Source organism: Ursus americanus, chromosome X, assembly GCF_024610735.1.
Source record: "Ursus americanus isolate L20-20 chromosome X, mUrsAme1.1.p, whole genome shotgun sequence".
Taxonomy (NCBI): Eukaryota; Metazoa; Chordata; class Mammalia; order Carnivora; family Ursidae; genus Ursus; species Ursus americanus.
Genome location: NC_142164.1, coordinates 96,920,621 through 96,945,303, shown reverse-complemented (window position 1 = coordinate 96,945,303; position 24,683 = coordinate 96,920,621). Strand labels below are relative to the sequence as shown.

Genomic DNA, 24,683 nt, shown 5'->3' with positions numbered 1-24,683 from the left:
TTTCATATAACCGAGTTTACAAGTCATTTAAAAAAAAGATTTTTATTACTTTTAGACAGAGAGAGGAGAGAGCAAGGAGGGAGAGGGGCAAAAGGAGAGGGAGAGAATCTCCAGCCGACTCTGCTCCGTGGAGCCGGATGCGGGGCTCGATCCCACGATCCTGAGAGCAAGACCTGAGCCGAAACCAAGAGTCGGATGCTCAACCCAATGAGCCACCCAGGTGCCCCCACAAATCATTTTTTAAAAAATTGTATGCCCTACTTTTTTTTGGATTGGAAAAACGTACTTTTTCTCTGTAATATGCTTGATACTGCCTATTTCAAATCCACCCTCCTTTCTCACAGTTGGGGAATTTGTGGAAAACCTACTTTAATGATGAAATGAAATGGCAGTAATTTGCTTCATTTCCTTTAATGCCAGCAGCCTCATCTTCCTCGGTTTCCAGTTTTAGAACGACTCAACAAGATTTCCCTAAATTCTCAAAAGTTCCTACCTGGGTCTCAGCTTCCCAGCTTGCTTTTTTGTTTTTTTTTTTCCCCCCTCAACTCTTATCTTCCAGGATTTCAACAGGTGATCTTTCTCCCAAAATTCCTGAACTCTTTCTATTATTTCTCTAATAACCAGAGACCAGAGGTCACAAACTGGCTGAATTTTGTCAGCCACATGGGTTTTTGGTTTTTGTTTGTTTGGTTGGTTTTGGCTCATGAATGGTTTTTTTGAAGTGCTGACTGATTTGCCAAGAGTTAACAATTTGGAGACTTCCCACTGTCCCGATTCACAGGAAGAAGGTGAAGACTCACATTCCTGCATGACAACAGGAGAAGCTGGAGGCTCATTTACCCTACCAGAAGCTTTCAGGTTGCCCCAGGTCCCACCCAGCCACAGTTTGGCCCCAGAAGGCATTTCATTTTAGATTCCAGCCTCAGCAAGACCACTCCCTTTTCTTCCCCAAACCGGGACATTTACCCTTCAGTTACACTGGCTTTTTCCTCTCCTAGTCAAAACTCTTCCTGTCAAGTTCCTCCAATAACTAGCTCTCACTCAGATCACTCTATGGAAACAGTTCTGGGTTTTCCAAAAACTTCCCAGCTATTAATTCTTTGGACTCTACCTTTTGCTAATGCATTCAAACTAAATGGTTTTGCCACTAAAAATACGGCCTGAGTAAATTTACTTTTCTAGTACAAGAATGGACGGGAAGACAGAACCAAAACCCCAATCAGTCTACTGATTACATTTCAAGTAACAATTACTTAAACATATTTAAGTCATCAATTAACATTTATCTAAGCACCTATTATGGGCCTACCTGTGTACTAAGCTCATGGGTTAAAGTTGTGGGCTTCTAAAAATGTGGGAAAACAAAAAGAATTCACTCATGCAAAACCAGTACTCGTTTCCTGGCTATTTGTGATGTGCCAAGTAGTACCCACACAGAAAACTCTGGTTATGTGAGCATGCTTATATACATACAAAAACATACAATGCCAACAGATGGTCGGGTACAGTTTTTATATACCAAACACAGAAGCAGTTTTCAACATGACTTAAGGTGTATTCCAGTGAACGTTTTTAAGGTTAATGGAATTGAAAATCTTCCATATAAGGTATGTTATTTATGAAACACTAAGTTGCATAAATAACACAAACAATTCACTAACACCTAAATTCGCTACGAATTTCTAAGTGAGCCCACAAAGGCTGAAAGTGAATTTAAATACTCAATATCAATAAAATCTATACCAATTTTTACAGATAAAAATGAACGGTATGACAAATTCGAAGCAGCTTTACTGTTCCTTCCTATACTTGAGGAAGAAAAGATGAGAAAAGAAACCTGGGGCCTTCAGCAGAGACTGTGTTTGGTCTACTGCACCCAGGGCCAGAAGTGCCGGTGCGCAATAAATGTGGTTTGAATTCAATGAGATTCTGAAAGGAACTTGCCTACGTGTGCCACATCTCAGCCGCTGATGACATCCGTTCTACTGGTTCTTCTTCAAACAATACCATTTCCCACTGCTACGGGTGAATCACTTGGAAGGATTCTCTAGCTTACCCCTTAGAGCCGGAGCTTGGCTTCCTTTTTGGAACACACACTAACAAAGATATCAAGACTTTCCCAAGATATAAAGGAGTTGGAATGAAGGGAGAAAGAAAAAAGGCCATGTCAAGAGAACGCTTATGAAGGAGAAAGAGGAGTCGGGTGTATTTATTTAATTGTGGCAGATTCTCTACGGTTGGTTCACTAAACACCCGTTTTCAAATTCTTTCTCCCTGGCCTTTCTCTCCTACAAGGGCTGGAGGATCTCAGTTCTCCCTAAGCTAGCCAGGGGCAGCCAACGGGACACGGTTTTGACCAATGCTTAAGATATCTGCAGGGAAGGGTTTCCTTTTCCAAACTGAAGGACAAAGAGCCTCAGAGGGGGAAGGTCCTTTCTCCTTCTTCCCTCCAGGGGGACAGACAGCAGTCATCATGGAACCATGAGGTCAAATATCTGTCGCTAAAGATGGTACAGCAGAACAGACAGAGGTCCACACCTCTGATGCCACGTCCTGGAACGCTTCCTGAGCTCTCTACTGTCTCCAGAAGTCTGTTTATATGAAAACATCGACCCCAACGCGGCTGAGATACAGCTGGTCAGATGTTTTCTTACTTGCCGCAAAATGTCTTTCTAACAGACACATTAATCCACAAATGCAGAACGCCAATTACAGAGCCTCATCCATCCCCTGCAATCTTCCTTGGAGGGGAGAAAAAAAACATCAGCAGTAAAGAGATCCTGGAACACAGAGATCCCCACCCTTGCTACCAGGTACCGCCAGCAATGCGGGACGGCCTGACAGTTAATTTAATTTACAACAACGTTGTAAGAGAGGGCTTATAGGAATAAGGCAGTCTTGTAGACATAAATAGATCTGCAGAAGTTCTAACCAGACATTTGTTTTGAATGGGACGTTAACAAGTCTGATTGTGCCCAGATGTAAGATAAGGATTCGAATTTTTAAATATATGCTTCTCTGGAAGTTAATGTCTACCGATGTATGAACACTCATAAGTAGCTCATTTTTCATTACCTCCTTAGACGTGTTCCTATCTTTATCTCATTAGTGCAATATCTCCTTAAAGCCAAGTAGCATCTTTCCATACTCCTAGCTCTTAAGATAAATGTTATTGAAAAAAAAATGCTTTAGTAACTTTCAGCTATTCAGAAGTTTTGAAACCCAAATTAAGGTTCCTAAATCTCTCCTCCATCTGACAGTGTATTTTAGGTTCTGACTGAAAATGATTTGCATCCTTTGCCTGTCTCTATCCATTTTTCTGGTCCCCAACCACCACATTCCCCTCAATATCCATTCTCCTCAATCCCTTCATGAGTAAGAAAGAGGCCAACATGAACAGCAGTGGAAATCTGACCTTCATGGTAATGGGAAAAGCAAATTACCTTCCCATGGTAATGGGAAAGGCAAATTAACCTTCTTGCAAAAAACCATTCTGCAACATTACGTTGGGCCCGTGGGTACTCCCACTTTCATCTTACCAGGGAAAATACACTGGGTTTTTTACATTATCACTGTTGCTGTTTGCGAGGTGGAAGAAGAAACTCTGTTGAATCCTTAAGTGTAATTAGCCCAAGACAGTACCCGATTCAGGACATTGAAGCATCTACGAATACAGTCAATGGCGCTCATTTCTGCATTTTGTACGCTCTAGTGGGGGGAGGGGACCAGGTGACAGGACTCCAGCTGCCCACGCACGCAGAAGCTTGCTCAGAGGACGTTTCTAAAAATGAAGCATGTGACACAATGTTTTCTTTTCAGGGTTACGTATTCATTTTCCTAGAGACTAAATACTCATGATTAGATCCTGATAAAGATGCTAATATGTAAATCATTGTTTTTTTTTTTTTAAAAGAGCAATCATTCAGCAGCTGCAGCTGTTATTAAAATTAATCAATGGCAGGAGCTTTTCATCTGGTAATGGACTGCCTTATCCCCTGACATAGACGGAGTTGCTTTTAATAAGAAAGGACGCCTTAGGGATGGAACCACAAAAGTCTGAGCCGAGAATCGAAACTGTCAGTATTCCTGGGAACAGTCTTGATCACCTCCAAACTCTGTTGCACTTGGGAGCTGTGTCATGTGTCATGTCCAACCCCCCCCCCCCAGTTAAGTAGCAGAGGTCTGGGGCTTGCCTTTGTGAGGGTCCTTTGTGAGGGTCACGGACTTCCCAGCAGGCGGGAGCCATTCCCCCTTCCTCTACCTCTTTTGTTTCTCTCCCCCCTCATCTCCGCTTTCATTCAATCTGACCCACTTTTATTCTCCTCAGACTCCGGGATAAAACTACTTGGGGACAAACTCAGAGCAGCTTTTTTTTTTTTAACCTCAAATGTAGATGACTTTTACTTCAGCCCTTTGTGTGTCCAATTATTCCCCATAGAGTCTAAGGGCAAAACAGAAGGCGTGCTAGCGTTGACTGAGCGCTCAGGGGCCGATGCAGAATGTACCTCAAGCCACTGAGTCCTCACAACGCCCGGAATTCTGTATGACCAGCCTTGTTAACGACAAGTAAAAGAAAGCTCAGTTATGTGTAGAAACTTCCCTAAGGCTGCATCCCAGAGCCTGGATTCAAGGTCAAATCTATCTGCCGCTCAAAGCCCTTGATGGCCTCCCAGACTCCTCTGCGGTAGGAGGTACGGGTATTTCCTGGCGCTGGGTGTCTGCAATCCTCATCAGCAAGAGGGTGATGGGTAGTACCCTCAGGAGGACCACGACCTGGGCACGGGGTAGAGTGGGGAGCGGTGCAGGGAAGCCGACACGTCACAGAAAACGGCACCAAGGAAAATAAGGACCAAAGACAAGGAAGCTAACAGGCTGGATGGGGGGTGGGGGGACAAGGAAGGTCTTTAGACCTGCTTATGACGTAAACATTCAGTTCTTTTCACCCAGAGAAGCTTCGTGAGTAGAGGGGTCAAGCCAGCAATACAGTCTCTGCCCCACAAGCACTTTGCTCCACAGAAACCTGGAGCTGCGTTGTACTCAGTGCACACATCCATCAGGCACTCTGAGAGTTAAATAAGATCCTGTGACTTGGGGACCTAAACACCATTTATAACACATTTTATTCCAAGTTGTAAGCTACTCACTTATAGATAAACTTGGGCAACACAGCCCGAGGTCAAGTTCAGGAAGGGCTAAATCTTGTCCCAAGGCAAGACTGTGGTTCTTGCCTGACTGAGGGATTTAATGGTTACTGGGCAACCAAGAATTAAATTCTTTGGAGATAGCTTTAATTTGTCTCTATGCGCTTCTTTGGGAGATAACCCCCCCCACACCATAATTTCTGTATAATAAGAAAAAGATATTGTAGCATCTTAGAAGGAGAAATCTCTCATTCTAAATCTTCATTTTCCAAATGAGTAAAGCCAAGGACTAGAAAGTTCTTAGTAATTTGTCCTGGGTTCCCTAGTCAGCTAGAAGAAAAACAAGGACCAGAAGCCAAGCCTTTTTCTCTCTGATTTCTTCCCTGGAGAGAAGAAGCATGTTTTGGCTGAAATAATAAAGTATCTGAGGAACTCTCTTCAACAGGCAAATGCCAAAAATTGTGAAATAAACCAGAATCATTCTTTTCTTGCACATTCCCGCACCCTCTTCTACTTGGTATTTTAGTTTATTTTGGTAAGAACATTCAACACCCCTATAGCAGTGTCCCTTCCCTGACAGAGCCAGAGGCAAAATACAAAGGCTTGTTCCAAGCAGGACTTTGACACTACTCTTTGGACTAAAGAGCTCCCACCTCGCTCCCAACCTGAACAGAGACCATGGATTTCTTTAACCATAGCAAGTACTTGACATTCATATTACATCTGGAAAACAACCTTTCCAGAAGCAAACAAAGCCTAATTTTCCCCCTATGAAGGGTAGTTTCTAGACCATGAGATCTTCTCAAGTTTTCAAGGTTCTGATCCTTCCCTCTAAACCACCCTGACACAGAAAGTCCTGAATGTTCCAAAGTGGGCTGCGTTATAGAAGTCAGGAAGTGAGAAAGTGAACATTTCTGTTAAAGACCAGTCCAAACCCTGAATTAAGAAGCCAGGTCGCAGACACACATCAACATATGAAAGAGTTCATCGTATTTTTCATGACAATCTTCACCACTTCATTTGCATAACTTTTTGTTTGTTTGGTTTACAAATCCTGAGAACAAAGTAGCCTTTATAATGTTCTGAATGGTTGACTTAAAGGTCACCAGTTGCTGATTTTAAACTTCTTACCTTTTTTTGAAAGTAAACTCTATGCCCAGCATGGGGCTCGAACTTACCACCCCGAGATCAAGAGTCACATGCTTGACTCACTTAGCCAGCCAGGCGCCCCGAAACTTCTTACATGTACTTCTGGGTGTTTGGCTCATAAAAAAACTAACATAATTCTCCAAATAGCAAATATTCATCCACAATCTGTTACTCTACCGAACAAAGAAGCTTTAGCTTAATTTTATAAAAGATCATCACCCGGGTGCCTGGCTGACGCTTGATCTCAGGGTCGTGAGTTCAAGCCCCACGTTGGTCCTAGAGCTTACTTAAGGAAGTAAAAAAAAAAAAATCAGAGAACAGAACTGTCGATGTGTAAAAAACCCGGCATATTTATATGTATGTTTGCTTGTATACGCATAAAATACTTAAAGACAGAAACATAGAAACTATACTATCAACTGCCACTGCAGAGTGAAATTGGGGGATTGTTACAGGGCTGAGAGGGACATCTACTTCTCATACTCTCCTCTTGTACCATTGCATTTCTTAAAATCATATGCCTACACTACTTAAAAAAAAGACTGAGTGTTCTATCTATCTATCTATCTATCTATCTATCTATCTATCTATCTATCTATCTATCGGTCTATCTTCTTTTCCACATTTTGCTGTGATTTCTTCCAAATTCTCGGTTTCATCTACTGTCTGTCGGGAGAATACCACTGTACCATGGATGAAGAAGAAAACTTGATGGGTTCTAGCTATGACTTTGTAGTAAAAGAACAGTAATAAGGGCTCTCACTTTTGGGGTGCTTATTATATGTTAGTAATTAATACACGTATTCTCACCTTATACCTCTGTCTCTGACAGTGTTATTTCTGTCCCATCTTACAGACTAGGAAACCAAAGGCCTAAGGATTCAAATTCAAGTCTGTGGGACACCAAAGCCACTCTTCTTAATCATAACAGTCTCCCAGCATGCTTGGACAAGTAGCCTTAACTCCCTAAAGCTTCACTTTCCTCATTAGAAAACGCCAACAGTAACAGCTGCAGTCAGTTTCCAGACTCCATGAGATACTGTCTCTAAAAGCTCCCAGGGCAGACAGATCAGGATATACACTTGCTCAGTAAAAAGCAGGCCTCTCACCCTAACCCCCAATATCTCATATATAAAGTGCAATGAAAATAACACGTTGATAATTCCCAAACGCGTCCTTTCTTCCCCTTTCCAAAATGCCTTCAAGGTATTTCCTCTTCGAAATGCCACTGTCACTTCCCAGGAACAAAGTTGAGCTCAGGGGCTAAACCATGGTTTAGGCATTTAAAGTACATTTAAATCCGAGCCATGCTATGTGAGCAAATTACCTATTTTCTCTGAGCCTCATCTGCACAATGGAGATAGTAACATACTTCACAGGGCTTTTGAGAAGATTAATGGGAAATATATGCTTATGGTATGAAGTTCATACATTTATATGAACTGCTCCAAATAAATTTTTGTAGAATGAGGAACTGCTTAAATCTATAAGTACACAAATCAATACAATTCAGACCTATTTCCCATTGCTCAAATCAATTTGCAATTTCCTTTTTGTTCAATGGTATCGCCCTTCTCTGTGCCATCAAAGCTGAAAACCTAGAAGGCATCTTCTAAGTCTTTTCTTTCAAACCTATCCAATCTGTCACTACTCTCAGGCAATTCTACCTTGACGAGAAAACTCCCCCCACTGCTATCTTAAGTCCCTCATCATCTCAATTGCCACAAAGCAAAACAAAATAACTGCTCTCTCTCCTCTCTAAACATCCTTAATCCATCCCATCAAATTCTTATTCTTCAAAGCACAACACAGACTTCATCATCTCCTTCCAGAAGATTCAGCAATGTCTTCCGATTGCCAAACAAATGAAATTTCAATTTCTCATTGTGTAATTTAAGGCACTTAAGATGCCTTTAATTCAGCAGCATTAAATCAGGTTTTTCTTCAAAACTGGAGTAGATTCTCATAGAACAATGTCCCCACTGAACCTCAAACAAGCCAATCTTTCTCTCAATTGTACCTTTGTTTACACTGCTACGCTATCTAGAAATATCCTAGCCTACATTTTAATTTACCTAAGTCTTATAAAATTCCTTCCTTAGAACAATGGTTTTGTTCTACTCTCCAAATAGCCTTCCCCAGTGATTCTAATCAATACTGCTGTCTACCTATGTAAGATACCATACATTTGACCTTGATACTATGTAAGTTAGTACAGTCTTATAGCATTTATTAATGTCAATTTTATTTCGTGAATGTCAATGTTATTCCCTAAAGAAGATAGCAAGGTGATTTGTGAAGCTGACATATGCTTTTTTAGAATCCCTGCACAAGTGGAAAGACACTCGGCAATGTAAGCTGTGTGTGTGAGAGAGTGAAAGTGAGAGAGAGAGAGAGAGAGAGAGCGAGCAAGGTTGAATCTAAACCTTGTCATTCCAACTTGAGATTTAAATTTGCCTTAAAAAACAAAATGGGTATATGTTGGCATTAATGAACTGTTACATTAGCAACAAGAGATGACAACATGGTTGTGATCTGAGTTCCAAAGACAGAAAGGATCTAGAATAACTCCAGCAGTCCCCCATCAGCCACAGGTAGAGCTGGTACCATGCCCTTCACTCTCACAGGCCAGGACTTTTTTCTTTTTTAAGCTTATTTTCTAAAAAATTAACCTTTACACCCAACAAGGGCCTCAAACTCACAACCCCCCCGAGATCACGAGTCATGTGCTCTTTCAACTGAGCCAGCCAGGCGCCCCTCCCTCACAGGCAAGGACTTCCATCCCATCGTAAGATCCACTGCATGCCTCAGGTCACACCAGCTTGGGAGACTAACAAGGATCAGGCCTTCTGTTTGTATCCTACTACTCCAAGCAGGACCTGGGATATTCCAAGTATTCTAAATTTATGGGGACAGAATGCCTCGCAGAGGACTACAAAAGTAAACCATCCAGACCTATGGTATGAATGAAACTCCCTTACTCAAGAGGCATACCTCTACCCATAACCGATCAGCCCTTTTCCTTCTTTCGAGAACCACTGGAGTTCAGGGCTCTGCATCTATTTAAAAATGTGAAGAAACTGCAGTTGGCATAGAGAATAAGAAAATCTGACGTAATGGGTGGATAACAGGTCCACTGAGGATGGATGAAGGAATAAGGCTTGTTTAGCTTGAAGAAGAGAAAGCTGTGGCATACTGCAAAAACCGTACTGATGTAATCAGGAGTCACTCATCACCAAGAGTCCCTCAACACAATGAAAACCACCTGCATTACAACAGAAAAGTTTGAAAGAGTTTTGTTTGCCTAAATTGCTTTTGCTTTTACATTATTCACAAGAGGAAAACTGCTCAGTAAACATTTAAAAGAAAATGTTCAGGATCACCAGTAATCAAAGATACGCAAACAATAGCAAGAAGATGGTTTTATGTTCTCGATGACAATAACCAAAGTAAAAATCAAGCTCCACACTGGCAAAGACACGGGCAGGTGGGCGCTTTCGTGTATTAAGAGCGTAAATCAGCACAACCTTTGAGGGAGCTTCAAGCAAAACATACCAAGAAACCTAAAAACTCGAGTACCTTTGTCTCCGGGATTACACTGCTGTGAATCAAATATGCAAAGGCTTTATACACAGAGATGTTCCTCACAGACTGACTTACAGCAGTGAAAAAAATTGGAATCAACGGTGGAAAAAATTATTAGCTCCACACTCTTTAATTGTATCTTGGTCAGAAAATGCATCCAAAGCAAGAGGCTACAAGCCTTAATTGACAGTGTAGAAAGAACCTTGAGCAGAACGTGGTAATTGTAGCCACAAATGGTTTCAGAAGATAAAAGTGTTGTGCTCTTCATTCTCTTTCCAGGTTGGTAAGTTAAAGGTAAGTGAATTTTTACATATCAGTTATTATAAAAATTAAAACTTACAGAAGCTCATCATAAAATTGAGTTTCTGTCTCAACTTACCCACCAAGAGGGCAAAGATTTTCCTGTAATACTGAAAATTTCCAAGGACAGCTGCCTTGTCACCTTGAGACTATAAATATTTGCTTCAAGAAATGTTAGCCATTAAAGTATTTGCAGTAGAAAAGCATTTGTTCATTTATATTTATAAACTAGATTTATCAGTGGATAAACTGATAAAAAGCCTTCTGCTTTGCGACTGCCTACTTTGGACCACACTGAGTTTATTCTTTAACATTTCTAAGACATAAGTAGCTTGTTGGACCAAAGGCATCACGACACTTGACCAGGCTTTCTTCTCAGAAGCCTGTCTGTAGTTAAGTCTCCAGCATCTTCAAGACTTATTTCCCTAAATTCGACATGTGAGTTTCCTTTGTCACAAACTAATTCCTGAAAATGGGAATTAATTTTTAAGAAAGTGCAACTTGGTAAAAATAATATCCCTGAAGAATTGCGTAGAGAGAAAACTTATGCTATTTGGTAAATAAAGAAAGAAACATTATAAACATAATATTAGCTCAAACAACCATATAAAAATACACAGAAAAAAAGGACTAGAAGCAATTTTCTAAAATGTCAATGGTGGTTATTTCTGGGTGCTGAGATTTGAGGTGTTTTTATTTTCTCTTTACACTTAAACTTCATCTTCCAAAACTTCTGGCATGTACATACATGTCTTAATGTTCCAAAAATGGATTATAAAAAAATTTTAGACCTTCGATAGCTTTGTTTTCCTCAATATTCTTATCCTGTTATTTTCAACTTTAGGATTCACAACGCTTGGCACTCTCTCTTAAATGTTTATTCAGTCAAGGAGCCCATGAATAAATGAGACTACCGGCACATCAAATTGTATTCCCCTATTCCTTTCCTGGTTATTTACATTCTAGATCCACACTGACACTTTCTTCCAAGGGTCTTACCACTTTGATTATCAACTGGTTATTCCCTTCTGCCCTACAAGGACAAAACGAATTCCAGAAGAGCAGTTCACCTGGTTTTGCTAAGATACCCAATTGCCAATGAAATCGATCACTTCATTGATATTCTGTATTTTTATTACTATGAGGCTTTATCTTCTACTTTCTGGGAAAAACTCTTTCTCTCCAGAGAGTTCCATCTTGCCAGTTTAATAATGTGCCTTAGGAAAACATCATCTAGATCTTTCTGTCTTCTTAAGTGGTATTTGTCTTCTTCCCCATCAAAATCACCCTCCCTTGCTCTACCGTTTCATTCAGTGAATGTTTATTTATTCAGAGGTTGTCGTGCACCAGGCACAGGTGACAAAGATGAGGAAGACAGTTCGGCTTTCAAGAAATTCATGAGCTGGCCTTGAAAGCCTACAGCATCAACTATCAACCAGGAAGCTTATGCTCAGTGTTTGGTGCGGCTACTTCTTTTTCTTTTTTTTTTTCTTTTTCTTTTTTCTTGCCACCTCCTCTTTTATTGTTTTTAGGTCCATTTCCTTTGAAGCCAGTGTGCCTTTCTAGTGCCTCAAGTTCCTTCAGAATCACAAAGTCCTATGAAAGCTTTTAAGGCTCTGGGTCTTTCTCGGCCACGCATGGTGGCAGAGATGAGAGGCTGCGTCTCCACCCACAAGGTCTCCTGTACTTGAGTCATTTGCGTGTTGGTTCTCAAATCCAGTCTCTGACCTTTCCCTGCTCGGCTCTTTAAGACAAAGAGTGGTGTTTTCCTGCTCCCTTACCAATGGGCTTCCAGAGAAGCCTGGCCCACTGTGAGGTACTGGCAGAAGACCAGAGGGCAGGAGGAGAGGAGAGGTCAGGTTATTCCTCCCTTTCTCTGCTTTCAGCAAAAGCTGTGGCAGTAGCTCTGTCTCCTTCCAGGCTCCAGGTCCCTCTCATCAGCCCCTCCCTCAAGGGTCCCAACTGGCCACTCAAGCTCTAGCCCCACACAGCCTTCGCTTCTGGGGCTCTGATGATACCACCTCTTGCCACTGCCCTCCAGCCCTGGTAGGGCAGAGGCTCCTTGCTGGCTGTCTTCTTTACTTTTCCATCACTGCGTAACCAATTTACCGCATGAATTACCCTCTGTTTGAAATAACGACAGTGGTTTCTATTTTCTGGCTAGACCGGACTGATACATTACCCAAATCAAAAATCTTAGCATCAAAATCCTCACCGTGTCATATGAAACTTTTTATGGTGTCATCCCTCCTTACACCATGGCCACTCCCTTGCCCCCCTCTCCACAATAGTGCCACCACCCTTTGTCAGGCATTTACTACGCGTCAGCCATCTTGCCTAGCATGTCACATTATTTTACAGGCTTTCTCCTTACTTATGAATTATTGGGCATGGTTCTCTACCAATGTGGTTTTATGACACGCATTTGATTCTGCAGTTTAAACTTTGGAGGTCTTCAAGACAAAGGTAGGAAGAGAGCTATAAAGTCACACACATATATATGTTATTAGGAGTCATTTGCATTTCTGGTTAAAGGTTATGGTGTATATTGTTTTCTATTACAAAAGGTGTATAATTTTAGAACTGGGAGGAAGATAAAGAAAACATTAGAAAATGTGTCATTCTAATTTGCACTTCAAATTAAAGAAAGTTTATACTTGCCGAAGTTGGGATACACTGTGATCAGGTGAACCTTGGTACCTTGGTTAAGAGGTAAATAACTTTAGAAAAATTAAGTGGCTCCTTGAGTGTCAGGCTTGAAAACCTAAACCTGGGGGTCCCTCGCTATCTGAACTCAGGAACCCAAGAGATTTTGTTGTTTTTTGGGTTTTGTTTTAAAGATTTTTTTAAAAAGTAGTCTCTACACTCAACGTGGGGCTTGAACTCACAACCCCCAGATTAAGAGTCACATGTTCCACTGACCGAGCCAGCCAGGCGCCCTGAGATTTTGTTTTTTCAATTAATTTGTTTCTGGTAATCTCTACACCCACTGTGGGGCTCGGACTTACAACCCCAAGATCAAGAGTCACGTGCTCCACCAACTGAGCCAGCCAGGCACCCCAGGAATCCCAAGAGACTTTGGATAAGGAGGGACAGGGAATATGAAAATAACCACTGAGAATAATAAACAGTGAATCATTACACTTATCATCGTCATTAATAGCAATTATAATTCCTTGAGCAGTTACTATGTCAGACGTTTTGTCATTTTACATACATGATCTCAAATCCTCAGAACAATCTCCAAGGAAAGTGTCATCATAACTACTTAATAACTCAGGAAGTTGTGTTTCAAAATTGTGACTGCCTTTGTCTCCAGCCACAGAGAACTGGTGGCAGAGGCAGAATTCAAATCCACGTCTCACCAAAGTCAACGAACTCGGTGGCTACATCACGTTACCTCCCAACCTAAACACAAAAAATGGCGAGAGTATAGTCACAGTATAATCCATCCGTTCCCCGTGGAAGTCATCACATAACGTAAAGAGCACACATACCACATTTTCTGTTCTGGATAAAAACAAACTTGTATTTGAAAAAAATCACATTCTACATATTGTATTTCATTATATGGGTGGGGGAGGCATTAAACTAGGCCACAGGAGCCCTGCTACTTAACACATAAAACCTTTCCTATAACAGGGTGATTCTATTACTTCAGCCTCCAAAATAATTGCTAAAAAGGTCTATGAGATGGGAAAGAAGATACATCCCTCCTCTGCTTGAATCTGACTCCACTGGCAAACTATACAACTGCATAAATACAATTTTTTACGTGTTCTTGTTGGGTGTCAATTAATTAGTTCCCCCCTGCCAACACACCCCCAAGGTCACTTGATTTGACATTTATACTTTTCAAAACTTAAGTACTCTAGAATGGTGCTATGCAAATTATGGTTCTTCACAAATATGGAAGCTGGGTATGTTAAGGAGCTTTCGGAGCAACCTGACACTGCCGTGCCATCAAATGCACAATCCATGCGTTCACCTCACGGAACAGAGCACACACCAGGTTGAGTGTCGTGGAACGTGTGCAGGTGGGTTACGCACAGTAGGAGTGCATGCTTGTCAGGGTCAGTACGATCGCTTACAAGTCTGTGATGGACTGTATGTTTAAAAAAACCAAAAAACAAAATAATGTACTTCATCAGTTTGAGAAGCACTGCTCTAAAACAGACAGCCTCTTTATAGAACTAGAAAGCAAAATATAAAATGAATTGCCTTCCCAACAAAATGGATATTTGATAAAGAATACGTACGTAAATAAACGTACGTGCGCAACACACGTGCATGCTTGCACACACATGCACTCACATACAACCTATGTCCCGGTTACGTAAGCTTCAATTTATGAGGGGGCACGAGGCCTTCCCTGGGGTTAACGCAAGGGACCGGGACGGTGGAGCGGCAAATTCTGAAACGTTCTCAGAGTCTCACCAATTCATAAATAAGTTAATGATTCATCCACTATGTCATAAGACAGTCTTTCAGAGTATTTTGAGGTCATTTTATTACTACCGTAGAGGGTACAGACTTTAAAAACTCACTATCTATTTTATGCGAGTGTTCTGACTGTTCCGAATCTCTTTCCAGCAAAATTGCAGTTCCCGAGAGATGTACAGAGGTAATCAGACTTGTGCGCTTAAAAAAGAAATATTGGAAGTGTCTGAATAAGAGCAGACACGTTTTTAGATGCCTTTACTTCGTGTGCAAAACTCGTCTTCTGCAGACCCAGCTACATAAAATTGTACACATCCAGCACTTTTCTCAGAGCTGCAGGTGTAACCTTAATGCTCCTCTTATTTAGATCAACTAAATTACAACTTGGCAGCTCTTTTAAATCGTAGACCAGTCTGAGAGAGAATCTTTTTGAGTTTCCTTCTGCAATCAGCTTCGGAAGATGCAGATCGGAAGTATCTATTTATTTATGTTCTTCAATGAGAAGCTTTAAATCAAGTTATTTGAACAAGAAAAAATATTATAAAAGAATATTCCATTAAAGTGCCATAAATTTTGATTTGAAAATTACATTTCCATTTTCTAAATGGGGAAAATCAATTGATTGTAACCGACATTAAAAGAAGAGCTTATTTCTCTTTATTCTTTTATAAGCAGACTGGTTCAAATAAAGGAAGGACATTTATAACAGCCTTAATGTCTTCTATTTTGCAAATCTGAGTAAATCTCCACTGCTAACTTTGTCAGCTAGGGAATAAAGAACGTCACTTGAGATTCCATAGCTTAATTATGCTGATAAAGCAGTTTTATAAATCAAGCTAGGAGTAATGGATATTCCTTCGAGAACAGCAAACTAGGAGCCATAAAGTGTGTGCTCTGGTCTTGCTTCCTTATCTTCTACCCATATGTCAGGATGAATAAGTCAAAGCAGGCCTTGTGCCTCAGCCTGCTCAGGTCCAAAAAGAAAGAAGGAAACAGCTGCCCCATACCACTGGTACGGTAGCATTATTTTCCAAATCAAAAAACGGGAAGTATACTCAAGGAGATGTAAGGACAGATGATCTGACACTGAAATTAATACAAAATTCAGGTCATGCGCCAGCTAGAGACCTAATTCACAGCCGTGTAAGGATTAGATACAGTTATTTCTGAAAACTTTGCACAATGTCAAGTGCTACGCGAATGAAAGTACAATTATTATGAACATGATTAGCCTGTTATTCGCATCTTCCAGGCTGGTGGTGACCAAGAGAAATTGGAGAGATGGGCATCGCCTTCATGAGACCAAACCATACTCTGGCCAGGAGTTAAATTAAAACCAGACATTTAGAGATGGAAGATTCACTGCTCAACCCGCTAAATCAGAAATCTAAGACCAAGAAAAAGCAAAGGATTAGCCCAAGGTCGCACCTAAGCTGGAATCCGATTTTAGATAGTCTTTCTACAGTTCCCGGTATTATGGCAGGAGAAAATCAAAAGACAGAAGGTTTTAATACTTAAGGACCTGGAGATAAGAGACAAAGAAAAGAATCTGCTAAATATTGAGTAGTAGCCTAGTTGAGAACCGTTTACGTAATATGCTGAGAAAAGCATTCGGACAAGCTCCGGATGCAAAAGGAATTCACAGTCATTCAGAATCTGGCAGCTCGTAACCGGACAGCATCCTCCCAAGGGAACACTGGATGGAATGCAGAAAGCCCATCAATAGAGAGGGAAAGCTTGCAAACCTCAATGATATTCCCTCCTCTTGGACCAACTGAGGAAAGAGGTTCAGGATTCCCGTGGACTGTTCCTAACTCAATCTGGCCAGCTGTGTTCATTTATTAATAATGCTATCCGTGAATCTTGAAGAAGCTCTTAGCCTCTTGACTTAACTGGGACTTAACTAGTCCTCTTAACTTGAACTGCTGAAGCAGACCCATCGGATCCTAAAACGAAGCCCTCATTTTCAATATCATAAAGCTCTTCTCAGGCAACAGACGCCAGGCTAAGGGCCACGTGTTGATGGACTGTCTTCAAATCTCCAGAGTTTTTAAGACCACTTTCCCTAAGATTTACCAAAACTTCTCATACATCCATTTTTTTTTCAAAACTGACAGCTTTCATAGCCTTTGGGTGGGCATCATGCTGGAGAGTGGGTTGCAAAACTTGGGCAACAAGTGAGAGGGACAAGATCCTTCTAAAGAATGCTAGAACTGCAGGAAAGGGTGAGAATCTAATCCTCCTCAAGAAAACCCCAGTGGGTAAAGGGGCTTCAATGCAGAAAAAAAGAAACTGGAATACGTGACACCAGCTCATACGGGGCATCTGGATTTGAGAAAATGGCCTGAAATACTCAGTTCACCTCCTCGAGCTTCACGATTCACTCTCTTTTCATATTATCTTTTCACCCACATGTCTCCTTTGCAAACTGCTCTTCCCGTCCTGCGCTTCCACTGTCACTAATGTGAACACCTCACGATGTAGCTCACAAGGGAACCATGGAGAGGACTACACGATTTTCTTGTATTTATAATTAAGAGACCCCCAGTAAGACAGACTAAGAAATACTTTCTTCAAGAATTTTTGAGCAGTACATATTGTTGGGGTGGAGTTTTTTTAAAAAAATATTTACTTAAACATTTTAGCGACGAACTTAAGAACCCAGACATAAATCGTGAGAAAAATGACAGGCTTTTTATCATTTAATGGCACTTCACATAAATCAGTCTTATATTAATATTTCAAAATAAATTCCGGAGCACATCACTATCTAACAGCTACTGATTTTGTAAATGCCTTTTGGAGCCTTTCAGAGTTATAGCTTTTGAATTGCCAAGATAACCTAATGGAACAACAATCTTTCCATTACATTTGTAAAGACGCTAAAGCGAACCTGAAATTCACCTCATGTATCGGCCATATTATTGCTTCTAAGAAATGATGAAGAACATGCCTTTTGAACAACAAATGGATGGCCCAGCGGGTCTTATGGGAAATATCTCAAGAGCATCCGTACTTGGTAAAAGCTTGCCTCACTCTGCCTGTAAGACACGGATGGGTGGCAGGATCTTCTCCCTGTTGTTTGTTTTCTAGAATGCGCAGTTTTAAAAATAGGAATGATTCAACTTTTAGAAATACATTTGTCTGCAGTCAGCCAAAGGTGCTTCTGGAAAAATTATGATCACAGCAAGTTCTGGAAACAACCTGCTCTACCTCAGCCCAAAGTAAGAAAAAAAATAAACAAAATTCATAGACACTTTGGTGCCATATCCTCATTATAAAGATAAGAATACTAAGGCCCATGTAAAAATAGATATGGGAAACTTTGGTTTTTGATATACCCGTCACCCCACCACACTGGGGGCAGTCAGAGAAAAATGCTGAAAGAAATTGTTTTCAGGTTGTTCTTATTGATTTCCTTCTTGTGAAAACAAAACCACGCTTTTGCCAAACTGTTAATGTTGCGTAAAAAAATTTCTGGAGACCTTCCAATCCTCAAATTCCTAATGACTGTCAGGTCATCACTGTGAACATTTACATTATTTCTTTATTATGCCCTGTTATGTATTGATGTGCAAGTCTGACAATTTTTCACCTCAGAACTTAGAATTTTTCGAGCTGGTACACAGCCTAAAAAGTAAGGGGAAAACACAAATATTTCTAACATTTGATGAGAGCTCACTCCAGAAAGCAGTTTTAGATCTGTTAAGAATAATTTGAAAAGAAATCTCTTACTTTTTTTTTTTAAACCAAAAAGTTCGGTATGTCTTCACTACCACTAAAAATCTTTGGGTCTGCTTTTTTTGTGGAAGGACATGTTTAGAAACTAAAACACATGAGGTGATCTCCTGGTGTTAAAAGTTACCTGACAAAGCCAATGGGAATCGGGGTACTTAAACACCAGTTCTATATATGTATGTGTGACATGTGGGGGAGCTATGTGTGTGGCCATTGCTGCTTTTCTGTCACAGGTTCTCACTGGTGAATCGGTTACAGCTGTAGAGACACTAAGGCGTGGAGTAATGATGAAGAAACGTTTCATGCTAAGCCTCTAGTTGTAAGTAATATCCATTCATTGTAGAAAATCACAAAGAATGAAGAAGAAAATTACCTATCATACTATTAACCAGAGAATGCAAATATTAACATTTGAAGTAACATCCTAGCCTTCCATCAGGCAGTGCTCAAATGCTACTTTTTCAGTCCATCCAAAATGCTTTTGGCTTCTAACAGTATGCTAACCAGACCACAGGTAGAGGGTGCAGGTGAACACCCTCTGGGGACAAGGGACCTAAACAAACGTGTGTTGAACAGGCTGGTTGGGGATTTGGGCCAGTTCGAGAATGGAAGTCTTCTCGGAAGTGGGCATATTTAGGAGTGTGTCCTATTTCCTGCATATTATGAACCACTGTAGCTTCAACAGAGAGTGGCAGAGGCAGGAGAAGCAGGCTCCCCGCTGAGCAGGGAGCCCGATGCAGGACTCAATCCCAGGATCCTGGGATCATAATGGGAGCTGAAGGCAGATGCTTAACTGACTGAGCCACCCAGGTGCCCTGGTGAGGGACCTACTTCAGACCTATATTGTCTAAAACATTGAACACACCCAACCACACACCAGTCCTGCTTTCATGATACCTTTCGTGAACTGAGTGCAGATAAATGCTTCCAACCATTTATTCTGGAGCTCAAAGTAGCAACTCGGACCTAAAGGGCTATCTTGTGAGGAAAAAATATAAGCCCCAAAACACTGGCAATTTTCGTTCTGAAAGCCGTAACACAAATTTCAACACCAGTTCATTTCCAATCGGGATAGCTAAGAACAGAATTTCAAAGGAGGTTGGAACTGACCATTTATTTAAAATGGCTACATTTTATGATATGTAAATTATCTCAATAAAGTTGATTTCATCAAAGAAAAAGTTTGTAATAAATGGGCTCTAAATTCCCTTGCAACTGTAGAATTCTATTATCTCCCAAAGTCAGGTGATCTCCCCAAGGTCAGAATCACGCGGGATTACCGGCTTTGAGTTTACCACCACATTTGAATTATTGAGAAAACTTCAGAAATATGATGATAAAAGGTGTATTTAATTCCTACTGAAGGTACAAACATCTATTTATTGATAGTTCATAATTAGCTTTTTTATCAACCACGTTTGTGGTTTCTCATTACAGAGCAATTAAAAGTAAGCCAGTAGAGAATACAATGTAATGAAACGGAAATATGGCCATGGTACATTACCTTTAGGTGAAAAAAAAGCTGATTATAAAACAGAACCATCCAACTTTTGTAAAAATGTATATTCAGAAAGAAATTTTTGAAGCTACCTACTAGATTATTAAATATTAGTTAACTCTAAGAGGTGGGTTATAGAGGATGTGTCTTATTTTTTGTTCATTACCTTACCTATAAACTTCAAAAATCTGAACAATTATTAATTCTATAATAAAGATTTTTAAGTAAAAGTAAATTCAAATATTTCAACTACAAGTCACCGTGATTAGAGGTAAAGCATTACGAGTGGGCTGAATTGGTGTAAGCCCGAGGCTGTAATCAGGAGGCCCACAGATGAGTTCAAATTAGTCTCGATCGACAGATTTCTCATTTCTTTTGAAAAATCACAAGTCCTGAGAGCACAGGGCTAGGATGGCCTGCTCGCCCAAAAAAGCTGCTGCCTACATCAGATGAGGCCTCCATTCTCTCATCTGCCAAAATGTAAGCATGTGAGTTTTGCACCTGTGGTCTAGTCAGTGCAGCACTGTAAGCCAGAAACACTCTGTAAGAGCTGAAAATGTAGTACTTAAAGATTAGTTGATCCCAATTTTCCTCAAATTTTAAAAAAGTATTATGTACATATGTGCATGCATACACACACACACACACACACACACACACACCACATACATACTGCTAAACTAAAATGATACCGTATTAATTGAAATGTACTGGATATCTCCAGCCAGTAGAATTGCAAGTGACATCTTTTGTTTTTCATGCTTTTTAATTTTTATTTTTTGGATTTTCTAGAAGGAACTAATTTCACATATAAATAGAAAAAGTCTGGGAAAACAATTTTTTGACTAATGTCTCCTACCCCATTTCTCTATAATTTCATTAACCAATGAGAACCTATGACAGCAAGTCAGCAATAGCTATACACACACACACACACGCACGCGCACACACATGCACACACACATGCGTATACTCACAAATGTACAAAATTTGTTCAATCACCCTGATTCCCATGGGCACTGTCACATAACTTTAAACCCAAAAAGTTTACCTTATGCATTTTAGTCTGTAAATACGTCCATTCACAAAGAAGCAGACTTAAAAAATTGTTTTAGTAGTAGAGAAGACATATTTTTTTACTTAAAAATAAAAAAACTAGTTACTATGTAAGAGAATTCATTTCAGATTACTCTCCAAAGATCTAAAACGGTACAGAGTGGACTTTCATGAAGCATTAGGATTGATGTTTTCTTCTTATTTGGAGGCTGTGTGTCTGTTCAAAAAATTCCCACTTATGAGGGGGAAGAAAACTGACAGGCTCTCACACAAACACAAAACAAGACATAGTGGAGAAATCATTTAAATGTTCGAGCTGATGACATGACAGGCTTGGGAATTATAAGCACTGGAAAGACTGCAGAAAATTCCTACCACAATATTCGTGGTTTGGCAAAAGCGCTGTCTTGAGTTCACAGGGAAGAAATCAATAAGAACAACTTGAAACAGTTTTCTTTCTTGGTGGGAAAAACAATTGCCATAAATTGCAAGTATTTTTTTCTATCCTTTTACGCAGCAAGAAAAACTACAAAGACCTTTTGGCCCTCTCAGGTATATTGAATTTTCAGGAATCGATAACATTCTAAAACTTATTTTTAAAGAACCTCTGTGAAAAAGAAAGCTGTCAATTTTGGGTAGAAAGGTGTCGTTTTCACCCTTTAAACAATCTAGCGATAGATTTAGACAACCAACAACGTGCACACTACAAACTACTTTATCCTACTTTTATCCAAGTCACCTGTCATTTAACCTCGAGCAAACATGGCCGTGTCCTTACCTAAAGACTGGTAGAGCTCTGTCATTTTGGGATGGTCCCAGCAAGTTGTTTGGGTCTCGTGGCTAAAACAGAAAATACAAAGAGAGACTTTAGAATTTATAATGGGTAGTAAAGAAAAGGAGGAAAGAAAAAGATGGTTTGCTTCAATTTCATTCAGCATTGTTACTTCAAAGGACTTCGTCACACAGTCGAGAATGTTTCTTACAAGCAGAGAGGCTGCTACCTTCGCCCTCAAAGGGAAAAGCTACACGAATACTTTTTGGGAAAACAGAATTTGTTTCTTTGTGGCGGCCACAAGTCGGTTGTGCTTCTGTTGTTACAGAATGACTTGGTTATGTAATCAATAATCAAAAACCAGGATTTCTTTGCCTGTCCAATGTAGACCATTCAGAAAGGACACTGACAAGAGTTACTTAACCTTGTCAAAGAGACACAGGACATCGGTTCAATAAATAAATCACCTCACTTCTCACTGGCTTTCACCACCCTTGACATTTTTCATTTTTCCCTTATTCCTTCTTCTCCATATCCAGGTCTCAGAGCCACGATGACGGCATTTCACTTCGGCTTAAGGTCTAGCCAGTGCCCGACCAACCTATCCCACCTTCCCTCTCCCCATGACTTACTTCTCAAGTGCCTTTTTTTACTCGGTACTCCACACACCACTCCACCTTTTCCTATATTTACTTGGGCCTGAATGAAGCATTCACAGTTCTCTCCCATTTCTTGAAGTTCGGCTAAGTGTGGTTGCCAGCTATCAGCTCCCACCACAAAAAGAACAAAACACCTTTGTTCCTAATTCAGTTGCATGAATAAATCCAGGAGAGATAACCACATATACTTTTCCTTACTTTGGCCCATCTACATAAATCCCCATAGCATCCAATTTCCAGTTTGCAGGGATTACATGACGGGCTTTGATAGGGGAAAATGCAGCCCTGAACACAGGTACTTCAGGAGTCATACGCACAGCCTGTTGCTATCTTCAGGGGAAGGGTGGGGCTGCAGAGAAGAGAAATCGTGCACGCGTGGACACTTCCAGGCGAGCGCCAGGTACAGAGGTCTCGCATGGAAAGAGGAGTTCAGGGAGGGCAACAATGTAAAGCGACCTCAGCACAGATTTTTCAATCCGAGGTTTGGATTCTGGCTCTGCGCCCTGCTAACAGCACATTCTGGGGCAGGCCTACTCACTTGGGAGAGTTAGGGATTTAGGTGACCAGCACGTTCTGGTGCTCCATGCATGGTTGCTTTTGTTATCATGTGGCCCCCAAATTAACGCCCACTAAAGGTGAGCTTTTTACTAGTTGCTGACACTATAGATGCGGGTCCACCTGCGGTAAGGCGGCCAAGCCTAAGACCCTTTGTAGAGAACAAAAAACACTTCATGTGAATTATCTGTTTAAAAAAAAAACCAAAAGAAGTTGAAAGGAAAAATACTTATTGTGGCTTGTGAAATACGATAATAAATGTCACAAAGCATGTGGAAATTCCCTGAACTGTATGCCTTCCAAGCCCATCCCCTCTGATATTTACCATCCGGTGATGGAACAGGGAAGACCCCGGCAAGAAAGTTCCAAGACAATGTTCACTTGCCAGGGGTCGTTTCAGTCTCTCCCAGACACGTTCATTTTGGGTTTACTCTTCCACAGAGACAATTCGCATTTGGGGAGCACAACAGGGGCTTCTCAGCCGAGGGAATGTACCAGAGTGACATCCAAGTCTTAAAGGGCAAGGAGAGCAGAAGACGCACTCACGAAGTCCGTGCTTTCGGGGGTTTTAGGAAGCCCCGCAACCAAGCTGGTTTCTGATGTGGAGAAGAGGTGGGCGGAACTGGTACTTGATATGCACAGCACAAGGAGGCTGCAGCTTGCAGCTTCATGGAAAGAGTGTTGCTCGTTCTCGGGTGTGTTTTAGCTCGGAAAGTGGCCAGCGAGGAAAGACCACCCTGCATTTGGGCCTCTGTCATTTCCCAAGGCCCTGCGTATGGGGACGCCAGGGAGGGTGGGAAGAAGAGGGGGAAAGCACATGTATCCACACATATGGGCCCTTAATACACACAATGCATGTTAATAAAGTCCCGTCTCTACGATGTGTGGGAGGGCTGTAGCATCTTCAATAGATGGGCAGAAAACCGTCTGAGCTGACCATCTAACCAGACAGAAGCACAGACCAGTGCTCTGAAAAGGCAGCATCTGTAAAGGACTTCAAACCGGAAGAAAACAGTGACTTGAACCAAACGCAATTCCCAAAGAAAAGAGAAACTTGCGTACGAGGGGCAGGGGAATCCCACCCGGAGTGAATGTGAGCTCCGCGGAGCTGCCTCACGACTGTGGTCTACTGACATGTCTACCTTTGTAAGGAATTTATTCCAGTGGTCAAATTGTGAGAAGGATTTTCAAAATTCCATTCTCATCCATCAGTCCATAGCTCAACTGCTGTTTCCTTTGCTGGATGACAGCAGAAATTCTAAGCCCCCACATGTATCCCCACTTCACGGGTTATTAGATACAGGCCTTTCCAGGTGCTCATTTTCCCACTTACCTGTGATGCTGGGGGGGGACTTGAATAACCTAGATAAATGAACCCAAACACATCCAAAAGCCCATTCTCTTTTACCTCCTTGCCCTCCAAAATGCAACCCTGTTCTTTGTAAGCAATGCCAAGTAACCAGAAAACAGATTTGTAATTTCATCTTTACGGTCTTAGTTTCACTTCAGCTGCACACCAGAACCAAGCAAGAGAAGTGAACACAAGTGGAAAGAAGAAAAGAATAAAGGGTGTGACTAATCCCCACAAATAGAAAAATCATCTCCTCATCATTCAATGCTAAGAACGATTGACAACCCAGCTCCAATGACTTCCGATTCTTCGGTAACTATAAGACGAACCAAATGTTCGCTTCACTGGATGTGGGTGTTTTCAGCGTGTGGTGAATTCACAGCCCTCGTGAGACATACTGAACCCCCAGAAGAGAAAGAAAAGATGAATATGGACAGTA

The 24,683-nt window shown here is 41.0% G+C and overlaps 1 protein-coding gene across 14 annotated transcripts in view; it reads right to left on the bottom strand.

The window, feature by feature from the left end:
- DMD (dystrophin) overlaps nt 1–24,683 on the bottom strand; it is a 2,097,152-nt gene that overhangs the window by 121,699 nt on the left and 1,950,770 nt on the right. For all 14 annotated transcript variants that reach the window (XM_087859359.1, XM_087859361.1, XM_087859356.1 and 11 more), the window contains one exon: nt 21,686–21,747. In XM_087859359.1, the coding sequence (XP_087715485.1) occupies nt 21,686–21,747 (62 nt within the window). The remainder of the gene's footprint in view (nt 1–21,685; nt 21,748–24,683) is intronic.